The following is an 18,300-nucleotide window of genomic DNA, read 5'->3' as shown; positions in this document are numbered from 1 at the left end:
GATTTTATATTGGTTTATATAAAGATTTGGGTGCATAAAACTTTTTTTTAAAACTCTTATTTAATCTGGCCAACATAAGTTTTGTAACACTCAAGACAAATTAACTCCTGTTTTTTGTTAGTCTAAAAATCTTAAGTATGTGCTGTTAACTCACAAATGAACAAGGCTAACTTTGGCTGCTGTATGTTTATCTATTTAGAGGCAATGAGATCCCAGCAGGAAAAGCTTTTCAATTTCTACACAGGTTTAATCTTCATTTCAAAATCTTTCTTGAAGTGTAAATCACACTTTCATCTGTATTTGGTTTTCTTGTCAACTTGTTTTGTCCAGTGTTAATATGGGCATAAACAATATTGTACTCATCTGTTGAAAAAAAAAAAAAAAGTTGTTTTGCTTGAAATTTAAGAAATAAATGTACAATTCATACTGGAGCTCAAGAATATTGTATATTGATTAATTTACAGCATGTACAAATTAAAACTTTGTTTTTAACGTCAAACAAACTCATTACGTAGATTTGCATTTGCTTCAGGACAAGTGCTTAAACAACAAGTACAAAAGCACATTTTCTAAAAGGAATAAAACCATTTTAATGGTATAAAACTAGCAAGACACAATCTAGTTGCTGCTGGACACAGGTATATTCTTGTTCTAAGCAATGCTAGTTTTATACTGTTCACATTTTTGTATTATTTTCAGAAAATGTTCCATTGCCCTGGACTTCCTAATGATAATTTAAGTAAGACAGTTCTAGATTTGTGCTCATCAGGGTCTGTTAAACCAGACGCTTGTCAAAGTAACCTAATCCTCAGTGGTACAGCAACTTGCCTTTTTCTGATGTGTTCGATATATCCAGCGCCGCCATGGCCCTGGTCTCTCTCATATCGACATACTCTTTTTCTGATGTGTTCGATATATCCAGCGCCGCCATGGCCCTGGTCTCTCTCATATCGACATACTCTTTTTCTGATGTGTTCGATATATCCAGCGCCGCCATGGCCCTGGTCTGTCTCATATCGACATACTCTTTTTCTGAAACAACAGCGAAACAAAACAGCATTTGAGATCTTATACTTTGAACTCAGAACAAGAGAATGGCTGCAAGCTGAATAACATCTAAGTTATTTATACTGCATAATAGCGTTATTTTTAACAGATAATGAAAACAGATTGAACTTTGAATGAAAAACCTCCCTTCAGGTGAAGGAAATTGTTCATGTGTACAAATGTCAAATAATTCAAATAATCTTACCATCTTACACAGCTTCCCAAGAACATGTGTATAGTATACTGTATAACATCACAAATCCTTATTAAAAAATACATCAATATCACCTTGAATAACCTGCTTTTTTAATTCATGGCCTATTTGTCTTTTAGGAGCTGTTGCCCTCATCTATTCTATAATACATTTTGTGCTATGCTGTTGTTATGGTAATTGTACTTTTAGAATGTTATTTCCCATTGCCTTAAACTCATTCACAAAAACATCTATTTCCCTTTCTTTCACTGAATATACCTTACAAAGACATTACAATTAGACCGCTTTCAAAGAGAGATACTTGCCTAGGTCTAGTGTGTCTGCATCCAATTCAGAAATCACGACTGAGGAGGAATCACATTTCTTCAGATTCATTTCGACATATTCCTCTTTAAAATAATTTAAAGAAAAACTAAACATATTTAAAAAAATCAAAACAAGCACATAAAGAAAATCTGAGACTACTTTTAACCAGCACTGTAGCTGAAATGTAAATTATTTGTCTATTTAGCAGACACCTTTATCCAAGGTGACTTACAGAGATGAGGGTGTGTGAACTACGCATCAGCTGCAGAGTCACTTACAACTACGTCTCACCCGAAAGACGGAGCACAAGTGACTTGCTTAGGGTCACACAATGAGTCAGTGACTGAGGTGGAATTTAAACCAGGGACCTTCTGGTTACAAGCCCTTTTCTTTAACCACTGGACCACAGAGCCTCATTAAAGAGTTAATGGATAACTGGGTAATGACAATTAATACTTTAAAAGATTGCATATACAAACTATATCATTTAAAAACCTAATGCAACCTTTGCAGCTTCACCTCTTGACGCCCAGGTGCCATTTTGCACTTTGTACCTTTTATTAAGATCAGTCTGGTTTGTTTGTTTTCACTGTGGAAGCTTATCTGTAGAAAGTTTGATGAAGCACACAGGCTCTTTTAATACAGATCCTCCTCTGGCTTGTGAAATAAACAACTCTCTTCCTGACTTGGAGCTACTTGCCTTCCAGTTCTGTGGCCTTGGTGGACGGGGGACTCTGCTCCTCGGTGTAGCTCTTCATTTCTTCCCTTCTGGTATTATTCCATACCATATATTGCCCTATTAAACCAATAACACATATATTAAACTCGGACTGACCAAAACAGTATTTGTACAATATTTAAAAAATGACTTATTCAGAATGTTTGCTAAGGTGATCAATTGGTACGGGAACAGTTAATAATAATAATAATAATAATAATAATAATAATAATAATAATAATAATAATAATAGTAATAATAATAATAATAATAATAATAATAATAATAATAATAACACTATGTAACACAATTTTTGTTCCTGGGTAGTAAGTGTTATTTCTTAATTGCTTATGCCTCAAAAGTATAGAAAATGGCTATTATTCCCCACAAACTTTGCTTTTGTGACCAGGACAGTGATATTTTGAAATGTACCTATTTCCAATGAGAAAACGGGCGAATTTGTGTCTTTTCGTTCACATAAAGTCAGAAAAAAACAACATATGAATCCAAATTAACATGTATTTATACTAAAGTAATACAAAAATGACTACAAAAGATTTAGAAGTGAGTAGTTTTTCGAGATTTACGATTATACTGTAAATCACTTTCACGAATCAGCCCCCAAATGTAGTCTCCCATCATGTTCTCGTTATACTGTCCTTCATTGACAGCTCATCCAGGAGCCTCAAAGCCGTGCTGCTCCATAATGGTAACAAGTACCCGTCTCTTCCCCTGGCTCACTCGGTGCACCTCAAAGAGGATTACAACAGCATCAAGACCTTGCTGGACGCCTTAAAGTATGATGAGTACGGCTGGGACCCCCGGAAGGTGCTGATGCCACCACTGCACATCAAATTGGGCCTTATGAAATAAATTGTCAGAGCTCTAGATAAGGAGTCGGCAGTCTTCAAGTACCTTCAAGACTTGTTCCCTAAGCTGTCTGAGGCAAAGGTCAAAGCCGGTGTCTTCGTCGGACCACAGATAAAGAAGATCCTGGAGTGCAATGAATTCCCCAAGAAGCTCACTAGTAAGGAGAAAGTGGCTTGGAACAGCTTTGTCGCAGTGGTTCGGGGCTTCCTGGGCAATCACAAGGCCGAAAACTATGTGGAGCTGGTTGAGACTCTGGTGAAGAACTATGGCACAATGGGCTGTAGGATGTCCCTCAAAGTCCATATCCTTGATGCTCATCTTGATAAATTCAAGGAGAACATGGGAGCGTACGAGGAGCAAGGCGAGCGCTTCCACCAGGATATACTGGACTTTGAACGCCGCTACCAAGGACAGTATAACGAGAACATGATGGGAGACTACATTTGGGGGCTGATTCGTGAAAGTGATTTACAGTATAATCGTAAATCTCGAAAAACTACTCACTTCTAAATCTTTTGTAGTCATTTTTGTATTACTTTAGTATAAATACATGTTAATTTGGATTCATATGTTGTTTTTTTCTGACTTTATGTGAACGAAAAGACACAAATTCGCCCATTTTCTCATTGGAAATAGGTACATTTCAAAATATCACTGTCCTGGTCACAAAAGCATTTTCTATACTTTTGAGGCATAAGCAATTAGGAAATAACACTTACTACCCAGGAACAAAAAAAAAATATATATTTGTTACACGGTGTAATTTGAAGTTATTTGCTCTTGAAACTATAATTTTAAAGCCTTCATTTCAAAAACATGCAACCTTCATGGACCCTGTATTTCTGATTAGAAATGAACTGCAGAAATGCATTATTGCTGTTCTGGTGTTGGGCAGACTGCTTGTCCTAAAGGTAATCTACAGAGGCAATACAATTGTATAGTCATGGTTATAGAGCAGGCATGTACTGTAACGGAACAAACAGCAGTCAACCAATCATGATTAGTGGATGAACTGCATTGTCTTTCCGTATGTTAAGGGAAAAGTTTTGTGTATTATCAGTGGCAGCCTTCTAGCAATGGTTCGTAAAAAAACAAACCTAGTATACATATTACAACCAAGGGGGAAAATGAAAGAAAAAAAAAACATTAAACATCAAAGTTACTTCTCACCTTTATTTTGGTTTATGGTTTTTAGTTCTTTTAATATAAGCATGAAAATGATTATCACGAAAGCTCCAGCAAGACATACCACTGTTGCTACTCGACCTGCTGTAACCACAAAAAAAACCAGTAAAAAAAAACAGTACAAATTATTTATGTTAACTGTACTGTAGTTTATCTTGACAGCTCTCACTTTGTCATATTTATATTTTCATGTTTTTCTGATGTTATCTATGTGCAGCAACATAGCAAGGGAGTACTTCAATTCTATGTAATACATGTATATCCATCTTTTCTAGTTTGTTTCTGAAAATGATAACATCACATCAATTCTAAATGCACATCAATTCTAGATCTTCCATAAAGCATACATGTAGTGTTTCTTACCTGAGCGACTCCTTTTCTCAACAGCAACAGTGCAGATAAGATGTATAAGAACAGTTTCCTGATCATTTGTGTTTTTACTTGGCACTTCATTCCAGTGGAAATATACACTGTCCCCCTCCTCTACTGCGCAGACCAGTGCTGCTTCACCAGGCATCACACAGGTAGAGTTTTCCTCAGGCTGGGAGACTGTTTTGGAAAAAGACCATTTGTAATGCAAGACAAGGATTTATTCCTATTATTAATGTTGCTGGTTAAGAACTAGATTATTTTAGAAACTCCTCTTTTCCATCTGGACACTTATCACTCTTCCTTAAATGCACTTTACTTGCTCTTATCTGCTCCCTATTTTACTGCATTTAACCCTGTACTTTAGAGTACTGTAATCTGTCAAGTGTCGTTTAATCTGTAGTATTTTGTATTTAATTATATCCTGATGTAACTGTCACTGACACTGTTATCTGCTCCGTTATTGAATCGTATTTTGTCATATACTTGTACTTGCTAGAACCGAAGTGATTGTATTTTATCTTGCTTTTAATTGTATTAATACTTGTACTGTGATTCTTGAAATTTATTTTTGTTTACGACTGTAAGTCACCCTGGATAAGGGAGTCTGCTAAGAAATAAATAATAATAATAATAATAATAATAACAGGGAGAGTACAATGAAGGGACAAAGCAAACTACACTGAAACAGTAGCAGTACATGAATACAATACAATGTTTCATCATTGGTTGATTTCTGCTCTCATTCACTGTTATAGAATAACCTAACCTGCAAGATGACACACCTTAATACAGGTAAGTACAACATGTAACTCATTATTAAGAATGGGCATAATAAAACCTCACCTTGTGTGTGCAGATGGATGCTTTCCTTGAGTATATTTATCCCTTCCTTATTAAACACCTCCAGCAGGTAAAGTCCAGTGTCATTGTTATTAATCATGGCCAGCTTGAGGGTCCCATTGGGAAACACCTCTGCTCTGTTTTCAAAACCAAAATAAGGCATAAACCTTCCATTTTTAAACATCGCCAACTTTTGGCTGTCCTTCTTCCACAACAAATTAGTACAATTCCCATTCGCTAGTTGAAGGAACACAGGTTTCACCCGACACTGAATCACACTTTCTTTACTGTTTTCTCCAACAACTGAAAAAAAAAAGAAAAACAGTAATCCCATGACCTTTGTTTATGTCTACTACCTGGGACAGAATGAATTGTTGAAGGGCAGGGTGTATTATCCATATACTTGTAATATGTCTATATTCAAACACCTAATGGCATATATGATAATATACTGAATGGATAAAATCCAAGACAGTGTTGTCTCAAAGTACACTTGATGGGTCCTCTAGTTGTAGCTATTTTAGTTCAAGTGCTTTGGTCTTTCCTTGTTTTAAAGTCCTGTTTTTAATAATACATTCAGTTCCACTTCCACTCTGATTGTGACTTCAACCTAATGTGTCATTCTGCCCGGCTCCTGTTGCTGCGAACCCTTTGTGACGTGTTCCTCTAGAGCAGGGTTTCCCAATCCTGGTCCTGGGGGACCCCTGTGTCTGCTGGTTTTCATTCCAACTGAGTTCTCAATTACTTAACTGATCCCTTAATTGAACTATTCATTCGCTTAATTAGACCATTTTTTAATTGTTTTCAGCTTTTAAACAGTTGGGGATTTCAAGTTAACTATAGAATTTTATAAGTAACTTGAAATTGGCAACTTTTTAGGAGCTGAGAACAATTACAATTATTAGTTCAATTAGGGGCCAATGCAAAATCCTTTTCTGAGTGTCTGAGGTGAATACTTTATAAGAAAGTCTGTTTTAACTAGAGGGATCTGCAATTGAACCACATGCGCTTTGTCAGGGACATGACAATTGAATACATTTCAAGTTTAAATAATGATAATAATAATAAATAACAAATACAAGCTTACTCAATTCCTCTACATGCAAGATCAATTGCATGCAAGATCAGCACTATTTCAATTTTGCCTTTACTGGTTGGTTTCAATAAGCTTTTTTTCTCAGTTTACTTTTTTAATAAGCAAGCATGAATACATGAAGCATTTTTGTGCTGAACCCTCCAAAACTTCATACTGATTGAGGAAGACAGAGAAACAAATCTGTAGGCAAGACAAACAGTGAGGAATAGCTTAATGATTTAAAGAGCTAATTAAATAAATAAAAACAAATAGAGAACAGCAGACAAGGACACATTGGAAATACAAGTGAACAGGATATTGGTGCAAGATATTAGCAACAAAAAAAATAGTCATCCTGATAACAAACAAACAAAAAAAGGGTGTACATACCTCTCTGGATCTCAAAAGGGAGTGCTGAAGCTCAAAAACTAGGACCACATCATCAATTTGCGGCATAAAAGCAAGTACATTTCTGATGATGTGAGTTACTGAATTTATAGCAGCATTTTTCAGACAAAATCTTCTTTTTTGTATATATTTAACGCAGTGGTGTTTTTAGACTGCTTTGCTACTGAATACTAACCAGCAAAGACTATAAAAACTGCAAGACTGTCCAGCTACCAACCCCTTTAACCCATTGTTTATCTATTCATACCATGGCTGAAAGGGGGGCCCCATTTGTCCACCAAATGGTCACAGAGGTAAGGCCAGCTCTACTATATATATATATATATATATATATATATATATATATATATATATATATATATATATTTTAAGTTCAGGAACAAAAAAATATTTACCTTGTGTGAACAGAAAACAAAAAACAATCCATTGTGAAAATCTTTGATTAGAGCAGATCATTATTAGGTCCTGTAGAAGTAAAAGATCTTACAAGCAACAAAAGCCTTAAACTGCCTTCTTAAGGATCAAAGCAATCAGTCACTCTGACAGCAAGTAACTCTGCTTGGTAATTGTGGCTGAGGGAGTGGTCACAAATGGAACGTTCAGTAATATTAAAGACATTGCAAACGTCTTGTAAAGATAAACAGGTAATTATATATTTGAACTAAACATGAGAAAACTTAAAAGCTTTGAAAAGATTTATATACTGTATTGGAAAATAAGGTGCTTTTCAAAACTGTTAAAGATAAAGCTCTAACACGTAAATGGTTATGAAGTACACGGGATTTAAGATGACTGTACATATACATGTACTACATAATATTCTTAGTATAACACATTGTTATAACACATATTGTAACAATATGCCATTTATAGCCCCATTTGTAGTAATTTCTCCAACTGATCAGCATATACTCGAGCACTGCACCATAAAGCTGGTCAACATGGAGCACTGTTTTGTTTGTTTGTTTGTACGTTTGTTTGTTTTTTATTATTTTTGTATGTTATCTGTTATAAATTGTGCTGGGGAGGATGAGCATTAGTAAAAGATTGTCAGCTAATCAAAATACTATTATATCATCAGTGATCTAGGTTCTGCTATGCTCTGGAACCCAGGTGGTTAAATGCTTTAGAAGTTCAGGATGTTACCGTGGTGGTGCACAGTGTCTATTCCTACCACACCAGTCATACAGTAAAGGGAACCCAGCAAAAAACAGCACATCACTTCCCCTTCACTGCATTTCAAACTGATCACTTCACACACAATAAGGAGTGCAGTTGGCATACTGTTTGAATGGGTTCTTTTCCTTCATGGACCTAAAACTTGAATATAGTCAATGCTCAATTGATTACCAGCCTCCTCTCAGGGGTTGTTCAGTATGTTTCACTTTTATAGTCAGCTAAGCTATAACTACTGTAAGCAAGACAAATACATTTCCTGTTTTAAGAAATTCCTAATAAGACTTTTTGTAGATAATAAATATAAGTAATTATTAAATACAATTTGCACATCTCTTGAAGAAATGTAGTAATTTGTGTTGAATTATCTGTCAAGTTCCCTATAAGGCACGTGTCTGGGGATGTGTTGATTCAGACTGAAATCGAATTTTTGTGAATGGAGTTCTGTGCAATTGCATTGGAGCTGCCCGCATAAAGAAGACATATTCTAAAATAACATATAGAAACGTATACTATATATGAGCAACCTACAGGGTATCCAACCACAGAACCCTTGAGATCTATTATCTCTCTACTTTTTGTCCTTGTTTTCTTCTTATTTAAGGCATTCTTTCTAGTTTGTTTTTTAAATGTTCATCCCCTTGTCATTAATATATTGTGTTGCCCCGAGACAACACCGCACTGTTAAGGCAGTAAAAACAAAGCACACACAGTTAGGTTCAGTGCTTTGTTACATAGCAAAAACCAAACTAGAAAGTGTATATTAACAGTACATGTATAGGCCTTCATGTTTATTTATAAGAAACAAATGAACTACCAAAAAACAGAAAATGAATAATTAGCTTGTAAAAGTTTGCTAAGTTATACTGTATCTCTTGGGCAGTAAATCAGTCTGAGCCATCCCTATATTTGTTATTTTAATTGGTGAAGAACTCTAGAAAGCAATTGCTTTCTGGTGAGAAGACATAGATTGCACTTTGAGCACTTAAGAACATAAGAAAAGTTTGGGAACAAGAAAAGCCATTTAGCCCATCAAGGTCTGTCCCTTGGGGGGGGGGGGGGGGGGGGCATTTTAAATTGCCTCACCACATTGGTGAGATACTTTTAATGAGAACTCCAGTATAAGCGTGAGGTCCTTTTCAAAGTCCTCTTTCCCTATTTCCATCCTATTTTATACTTATAACCTGGATTATTATGCTAGGATTATACATTTTTGGAGTGCCTTAGCATCCTCATATCTTTTATATTCCCTTCTTTTCTTTTATTATTTATTTAAAAGATTATTAGAAGATTATCTATAGAAAGTTTTACGTTTGTTTGAAGTGAACTCATTGCATTGCATGACATAGTGTTCCAGCAACACATAGGCAATATGCAGTTTGGAGCAAATCACATTTCATAAATTAAAATAGAGGGAGCAATTAAAAATCTCAGAAGCACACTGAACTGTAGCTTGTACTGAAAACAGGAACATTTCTTAACTCTTTGACATACTATGCCCTTTACAAGTCCAGCTTCTTGAAGGACGGTACCACCTCCCCACATTTCATCATAGTTTAACTCTGGTCCTGATTGGATTGTAAAATATGTTGCTTACTGACAACATCGTGCACTGAAACTTAAATGTTATCATCTAGGTGAGAGATTTTGATAAAGTTAAACTTTATTGCAACAGCATGCAGTAGTGGGTTCTTGTAATGTACTTGCATAGTAACTACTTAGTAACTACAAGTGAATTCATATGAATTAAACAATAACATTGTAATAAGGTTAAACCCCTCATTTAAATATTATAATGTATTAATTGTAATATGAAGCAGCTTATCATTTTTTATTTTTTATAATGTTCTACTAAGATAATATTATTATTATTATTTATTTCTTAGCAGACGCCCTTATCCAGGGCGACTTACAATTGTTACAAGATATCACATTATTTTTACATACAATTACATTTTTTTTTACACATTATTTTTACATACAATTACCCATTTATACAGTTGGGTTTTTATTGGAGTAATCTAGGTAAAGTACCTTGCTCAAGGGTACAGCAGCAGTGTCCCCCAGCTGGGATTGAACCCACGACCCTCTGGTCAAGAGTCCAGAGCCCTAACCACTACTCCACACTGCTGGTTTAAAAGCATTACATTTGGTATAACAGTGTTATAGATGGCTTACTGAATTAGAAGTGAGCAGGGTGTTTGTCATAATGAGGGCTTCTGTTTTTTTATTAATTTCATTTTTCAGTGCTTATTTTTTTTTTATTTAGCAGACGCCTTTATCCAAGGCGACTTATAGAGGCTAGGGTGTGTGAACTATGCATCAGCTGCAGAGTGACTTACAACAACGTCTCACCCGAAAGACGGAGCACAAGGAGGTTAAGAGACTTGCTCAGGGTCACACAATGAGTCAGTGGCTGAGGTGGGACTTGAACCAGGGACCTCTAAGTATTTTTAGGGGGTCCTAAAAAGGGGGGGAGCAACTTATACACCGGTGTGACCTATAGGCTTTTTCCTGTTGTCTCAAAAAGGGGGGTGGGGGCGACTTATACACCGATGCGACTTATACACCGGTTTTTACGTTTGTTTTTATTTCGGATCTTTCGCTTTTTATATACTGTATGAAATTATTGTTTTCGGTTATTTTCTAAAATTCTTGAGCACTGTTTTAAGTTCCACAAGCGTGTAAATACTCCCCATGGAACTGTAATATTGCTTTAAATCTCGTGAGAAAGAACAATTCTCCGCTCCAGTAATTGTGATCTAATTTTAAACCTCACACTCATGTTACAATCCTCCAATAAAAATGTAGGAATGTGCTGCCACTCAGTAGTTGGGGTGGGTTTAAAGTATTCAGAACAAATAAATGCAAGATACTGTATTTTATTTTATTTTTTCACAGGGAAAGGGGTCAAATCAATGAATTGAGCGACCATTTCCAGTGTTTTTCCGGTGTTTATTGGATAGGCACCGATTTCATTTTTTTTTGTAACCGAAAATTAGTAGCCCTAGTCATAATTCACCATTGCCACCTAGAGGTGTATGTGAAAGATTTTAAATAAAACACGTGGTAGACAAAGCATGTGGTAATATACATTTATACAGGTCACTAAAGCACTATTTTAAAAGGGTCATATACAACCATCCGCAGTTCAGATTGTACCATTGGGATTTGTGAAGTCTAGGGGCAGAGGTCATTCCCTAGCTATCTGTGCAATAGGTATTATAGGATTCCCACCTGATACAACCTAAATTCCTATGTGATTCAAATTAAGTTTAAATTTTCAGTTGAGGTTCTAATAAAGAAAATAAAGTCTGAGAATCAATGTATGCTAATGATTAAGAAAGGCTTGTGGCTAATTATTATTATTATTATTATTATTATTATTATTATTATTATTATTATTATTATTATTATTATTATTATTTAAAGCATACTCAGGCTTATTGTTGCCATCTACATATTTATTATAGGTCAAAACAAGGGCCAAGTTAAAAACAAAGGTGTTTGCAAAGATTTGCTAATGGCCAAAGTGCAAATGTATTGTAGCTCCCCTTTATGGAAAGTACACAATATGTGAGCATGCATTATAGACTAGTCTAATTACTTTGCCGTGTCGTTACAAGTGCTTGGTCAAATACCACCTTTTATGATTTTCTAATTTAGTCATTGTCAATTTAATACAAACATTTTTCATTTTCCCTTTGTGTGTTTAAACATATTTTAAATTTCAGCCTTGAGGGGACTCTTAACCTCAAAATATATTAGAGTCTGCAACCTTAATAAGCCACACAGTATTTGGCAGTTTTTTGTTTATATTTTTTGGTAGTGGAAGGATACTGTTTAAAACTGGATGCGTTTGGTAGGAAACTGGGACTGTTCCAATAATACAGGGACTTGTGCCATACTGTAGACTGTGATCAAATAAGGTAATACTATACAGAGATCTGATCCTTTCCATAAATACATTAAAAATATATATTAAGTTCTGTAACTTTCCAGTACAGAATATTACTAGAGTAGTAAACAACGGGCAATGTAATCCCTTACTGCTAGTGGCCTAGCTGTTAAAGTCACTATTTTAATTGGGTATAAATAGAAATGTAACCAGTTACAGTAAGAGGAAGTGTAAAAATGAACCGGAAAGTTCCATCAAAGCTTTTTGAAATTGCATTTAACAGAGAACTGTAATCACAGTACTCTTTATATTCACATATATTGTAGTTTTACTTTTGGGAACAATCCATGAGATGTCCTAAGAAGATAGAAAATCTGCAACTCTTTAGAAAAAAGCAGGGAAAGGGGATAGATTCGGTACATACTGTACAGGCCACCCCCCATTTCGGTGGGAAAAAGATTCAACCCTCCCACCACCCTTAGTCAGGATTTGGGGTGATTTTTAACCGTTTCAGAGTCTGAGAGGTCTTGTCATTATACTGTCTCAATTATCTTAATACTATTATTAAAAACAAAGGTTGTAACCATGTACAATCTATAACAAATAAGTGTGATCACTTTCACTTTCACTTAATAAAACCGAGTTTAAATTACGATGTGTGACTGCAATGGAGTATTATTTTACAGCAATCAACTTCAGAAAATACAAGAAAGGTATACAACACACATAAGGAAACACATCTACTTAAATTAAAAAAAAAATTAAAATAAAAAACTTTATTAGTACACCTAATGCAATTGCTTTGCATATTTTAGATGAAAAACTTTACATGTAAAAAGAAAAAAAAATTAGCAGGGCTAATGCTTATGTCAACTAGAACTGAATAGAAGCTCCCAAACTTAAAGCCAAGCAACTTAAAACAGACTTAACAAAATACATAAAAAAGACATCTACTGGTTTTGGCACAAATGTGCCTTCATTAGGATAGTATATCAGATTCACTCAGGAGTTCTATATTAGTTCCAATTAACAAGTCAGAAACAGTTTTTTAAACCGCAACTACCACATTAACTTAATTAATGTGATATACAAACATTTATCAATCATCCATAATTAATCACAAATGATCAGCTTTTGGTCATTAATACAATTTCATAATTAAACCACTAAAATTCTAAAGTGCTAAAATACATACAGGGAAGAACTCTGCTATAGGAAAGGGCTGTAATCCAGTTTGATGTGCTATTCTGATGAATGCGCATTTGTGCCGAAACCGGTAGAATGCTATGCCTTTTAAAAAAATATATGATAAAGAAATTATTTCATATTCATATTTTGTGTGTGCTATAAATTTGTTCTTTGCATGTGCAAGAAATTGGTTGGATGTTTATTCCGCTTGGCAGCACCTAATTAAGGATAATGATATAGACTTTCTGAATAATGCTTTTGCTGGAGAACACCTGTAGCGCAATACGGTTCATTTATATACTGTATATATATATATATATATATATATATATATATATATATATATATATATATATATATAAATACAGTACCAACCAATGCCTTCAATTATATATTTATTTATTTGTTAATAGCAGCATAAACCACGCTGTCATCTTGTTGATTATTCTTGTCTTTCTCCTTAACTTCATCATAAACCACAGATTCGTCATGAATAGGTTTCTTCTTGTCCTCTTTTATAACAACCTGGGTGTAAACCAGCTCACTGTCCTCTTTAGGCTTGCATTTGGATTTCTTTTTTCCACCTTTTTTAACAACCTGAGTATAAACCTGGTCATCTGTTAAAAAAAAAAAAAAAAAAAAAAACATAGATATAAAAGCAAATAACTTCCAGTGAACCATTCTGTTAAAAAAAAAACAACCTCTGGACGCACTGGTAAAATCTGATCTAAATTCGCTGACCACTGGAAATACTGAGAAAAGAAAAAAGTTTTTATGATGACTGTATAAGAACTGTATGAGATGTGTGAAACATGTGATTTAAATAAGAGCTCAGAATTTCACAAATGAATGATAGTTTTGTGAAAACAGTGGGGTCTTTAAGTGTTGCTGTATTGTTTGTTGGAATCTACCCACGAAAAAGGCACTGTTTTTGTTGATTGTATCCTCCAACGATAACACAAAATGATCAAAAGAAAAGCATCTAGGCGTATTGTTCAAGCAATACATCGTTAGTTTATATGTTTTCAAATCCTCACCACCCGTCCACTCGTTTAGATTAACATACACATGTAAACAAGTGAAAAAGTGACCTGTAGAGATACTTGCCTTGGATTGCTGTGCTTGCAGTCTCTGGTATCATTGTGGATAGGGAAGCTTGCTGTTCATCACTGCTGTTTTGTGTAATCACCGAATGGGCATTCTCTTTATAACAAACAAGAAGAAACTATTATCTTGTGTTTCTCTCTTTTAAAGAAAAAAACTAAGAATATTTTTTTCATTGCTTAAACATGGAAGATTTGATTCTATCTATATCTGAGGCACAACATGCCTCAAAAGACACATGTGGGTGTTGTCTAGCACTTTTGGCAACATGGCAAGAAACCTTCAAATCAGGATGCGTTGTTGTGCATAAAAAAAAAAAAAACCTCACCCTTCCTTTTTTTATTCTTGCACATGCACAAGAGTGTAAATGAAAGCATGACGATCACAAGAAGAGCACTTCCACCAAGGACATATTTAAGGATATCTGTAAATAAATAAAAATATTGAATGTGTATGCTTAGAAATTGTGTTTGTGCTAAGTATTTACCAAATTGTCAGTTATCAATACTGTATGTTGGTGTGGGTTTGCAGAGGTGCATTTAAAGTGAGTAAGACGGAGAAAGAAAAAGGTCAGGTCATAAAAGACACATAAAGGGGAGGAATGATGATCACAAAATAGGTTCACCACAAACATATGTCAAGGCACTAGGAAATATGAAATATATATATATATAAAATATAACTCCACCTGATTATATACTATAGTAATTTATTAAAAATGGCATGCAGAGGTTTTCATGAGTTGTGCATGTTTTGTAAGGTGTGCAGTAGAGTTATTCTAGTATATTATGGTGTTTTAGATAAGGTACTAGAGTCATGTCACGTTAAACGTACCTCTGCAAACCCACCATCAGACAGTATTGATAAGAGTGAACATCTGGTATATACTGCACAATCACTGTAAACCACATAGCAGGTGAAGCCAGATGAGTGGAATGGTCACAGGTTCACAAAGCTTCTCCACAGCAATGCAAGCAAGATCCCAGCCAGTCAAAGAGAAAACCAGAAGATCAATAGAGCCATCATTAAAAAAAAATATCTCAACATTGGAGCACTTGAACTACTTTAAAAACCTTTGTATAAATCTAGGTATTTTTAGGGGGGTCCTGAAAAGGGGGGAGCGACTTGTACACCAGTGTGACCTATAGGCTTTTTCCTGAAATTGTTGTCTCACAAGGAGGGGGGGACTTATACACCAGTGCGCCTTATACACCGTTTTTTATGGTAGTTGCTGTTTGAAATCTCCTGTGATCTTCATGAATGTTTAAAACTGATGTCTAAAATAGTGTCTGTGATGTGACCTAATGAAACGTATATGATATGAAATGTCACAAACATCTGTGAACCTTTAGAACAGTACATCTGTTGTGTACCTTCATTTCCATATAATTGCATTGGACTGAATACTTAAATACATTTGAGAATGTAAAACTTAAACATTATCTGTAAGATATTTAGACAGTCAATAGACTTCCAACACATCTGTAAATGACTAATCCATACAGTAATTGCTACCTAATCAATATGAACTGAAATGAATAAATAAAGAAATAAAGTACCAGCATCCTCTGCATTACTGGCATCACCAGGCTCTGTGGTTAAATTACCAGAGCAATTTGAACAGCAGGTTTGTAGACTGCAAAATGCAAACCCATTTGTATATTTTGTTATTATCATGCTCTTATTGATTAAGAAGTGAAAAGCCCCTCCTGCTTTGTCCCCAGATAATTTGATAACCGTCCCATTCTCCAGGGTGCAATGGAAGTGGGTCACTAGACTGGGCGTGGATGTCAGATTCATCTTGTGTTCAGAACCTGGTAAAGAGAAATAGATTCAAGTTAGTGATAAACTGTTCTCCGTGCAGGTTCTGCTGAAGAATGGAGTTGGAGGTGTCCGTGCAGGCTTTCTGTTTTGGGAACACTGTTGTTTATTATTACTTGTTAGTTTGATATTTTTTAACCTATTTGAAATTGCTGGTAAAGACACCAAAAATGCATATGCTACTCTGAAAAAGCAAAAATAAATATAGAAAAAAATGCCCTTTCATGTGGTGGTGTGGTGCTATTGTTGTGTATCATAATAGGTCTCTATATCAAGTGTCGACCTCTGTTTACTGGAAGGGGAAACCCAAAGTGTGAGAGTAACTGCATTTTTGAACTGATAAGTCGGAGATCTTATATAACGTACAAACCTTATTTGGTGAAAGGACATGTATCCTAGAAGTACTGCCTGTACATACTAAGAACCTGGTAGGCTTTATATAGTTCGCAGTTTATGTGATTTAAATAAAAATATATCAGAAGCTTAACAATCTAATAAATATGTTAGATATCAGTATAGATCATTTCAACAGGCAGCACCAGTACAGAATAATTAGCAGACTTCATAAATCAAGTAAAATGGTGATGAACCCTCATGGCAAATTAACATGAAAGACACCTGACTTGTTGTAGTGATCTAATCTCTTCAATGCTTCATTACAGTATGCAATCCTAACATACCATCTTGAGTCAGCAGATTGTTTTAAATGATACCTTTCTGTTTGATTTAAAAAATACAGAACTGTGTTATGATCAGAGTTATTTTCTTATTTTATGGTACTATTCAATCCAGCGTCCTAAGAAGAGCATTCCCCTACCGTACAAATAATAATGTTCAGCAGAAGATTAGAGCTTGAGATGTTGAAACATAAAATAAAGAAGTGGACACACTATTAAAAATGAAACTGATGATAAGGTGTGGTGAATAAGTTCATTTCTGCTAAACTGTCTGCTCTACAGTATGAAAAGCAAATTCTAAATTAAATTTAAATACAAGGAGGAAAGACCATTGTATGAATACACACACAAGGCAGGCGAGAAAGATACCATGAAAGAAGAGTATACCCAGTCCCCTGTGACTTCAGTATGTGAGTTTGTACTGGATACAAGGAGAGGCAGATTTAAACATTAAATCATTTCTTACCTGAGCAGTTTGACTTCACAGAGTCAGTCACTCTGCTCTTCATTGATTTGGTTTTTAGCAATGCAGAGAAGAACTCCAGTGACATTTTCTTCATTATTACAATGTGTTCTTTATCACTGAAATAAGCAAGGTTGGTATATAGCAGCACTCCATCTAAACTCCAGTTAATGAAGCATTATCCGTTTATGTATACATTTTTTAATGGTTTTGTATCTCAAAAGTAGGCACACTGTGTTTGATTCTTAAAAAATAACAAGGTCCTAAAATGTCTACTACCTATACACTGTTTTTAATTTCTTAATAATTGTTGATGTGTCTGATATAGAAACAACAAGGCAGTTCTATATAAAGCAAGGCAAGACAAATAACATGTTTATTTTTCCTACCTGAGCAGTTTGGTATCACAGAGTCGCTCTGGTTTGTGCTGACTTGGTTTGTAGCAATGCAGACAAGATTACCTGAGACATGCTTTTTCAATATTACAACATGTTCTTCATCACTAAAGTAAGCAAGGCTGGTATTCAGCGGCACTCCATCTAAACTCCAGTTAAATGAAGCATTATCCCCTTTATCCACTGTGCAGACCAGCAGCACCTCCCCATGAGACAGACATGTGGAGTGTATCACAGGCTGAGAGACAGCCTCTGAAAGAGAGGGGGCTTTTCAGTTAGGATTTACATCATGTTAAAACACCCCAAACCCACTTCCAACACAACACAGGGAAAATGCGTTTGGTATCAGTGGTGTAGGGTGCCACATTTAAACTGTTTACTGCAAAAGGTTTTGCATTCTCGATTGTCACCTTTTACCTTTGTTTTAACCACCCTTATTATCCTTGATGTAACCAGGCTACATACAGTATTAATGAAGTTAAGATCCATGTAGTATACAATATAATTCCAATAGCAGCTCTTGTTTATATTTAAACACATCAG

General features: G+C 35.1%; 1 protein-coding gene and 1 long non-coding RNA gene across 2 annotated transcripts; both read right to left on the bottom strand.

Moving 5' to 3' along the window:
- Positions 1 to 808: 808 nt before the first annotated feature.
- On the bottom strand, positions 809 to 5,881 carry LOC117431021 (uncharacterized). The gene is made up of 5 exons (XM_058996612.1): positions 5,556 to 5,881; positions 4,704 to 4,889; positions 4,326 to 4,424; positions 2,268 to 2,363; positions 809 to 1,032 (listed from the first exon to the last, which is right to left on the bottom strand). The coding sequence occupies exons 1-5, from the start codon at positions 5,734 to 5,736 to the stop codon at positions 809 to 811; spliced, it is 786 nt and encodes a 261-aa protein (XP_058852595.1). The 5' UTR covers positions 5,737 to 5,881.
- An 8,523-nt stretch (positions 5,882 to 14,404) lies between these two features.
- On the bottom strand, positions 14,405 to 18,000 carry LOC117431267 (uncharacterized). The gene is made up of 4 exons (XR_009308143.1): positions 17,752 to 18,000; positions 17,366 to 17,481; positions 14,730 to 16,215; positions 14,405 to 14,500 (listed from the first exon to the last, which is right to left on the bottom strand). It is a non-coding gene; the product is annotated as an uncharacterized LOC117431267 (long non-coding RNA).
- Positions 18,001 to 18,300: the final 300 nt, after the last annotated feature.

Source organism: Acipenser ruthenus, chromosome 22 (assembly GCF_902713425.1).
Source record: "Acipenser ruthenus chromosome 22, fAciRut3.2 maternal haplotype, whole genome shotgun sequence".
In the NCBI taxonomy this organism is placed as follows: Eukaryota; Metazoa; Chordata; class Actinopteri; order Acipenseriformes; family Acipenseridae; genus Acipenser; species Acipenser ruthenus.
The sequence above is the reverse complement of the archived record's forward strand: the minus strand, read 5'-3'. Positions and strand labels throughout refer to the sequence as shown.

Bases quoted from the DNA above. Each gene is read 5' to 3' on its own strand.
- LOC117431021 (XM_058996612.1), bottom strand. From the start codon at position 5,736: ATGTTTAAAAATGGAAGGTTTATGCCTTATTTTGGTTTTGAAAACAGA. The intron at 2,364-4,325 runs GTGAGAAGTAAC...TTGGTTTAATAG, and splicing joins AACCATAAACCAAAATAAAG to GGCAATATATGGTATGGAAT. The intron at 1,033-2,267 runs GCAAGTAGCTCC...CTGTTGTTTCAG, and splicing joins CAAGGCCACAGAACTGGAAG to AAAAAGAGTATGTCGATATG.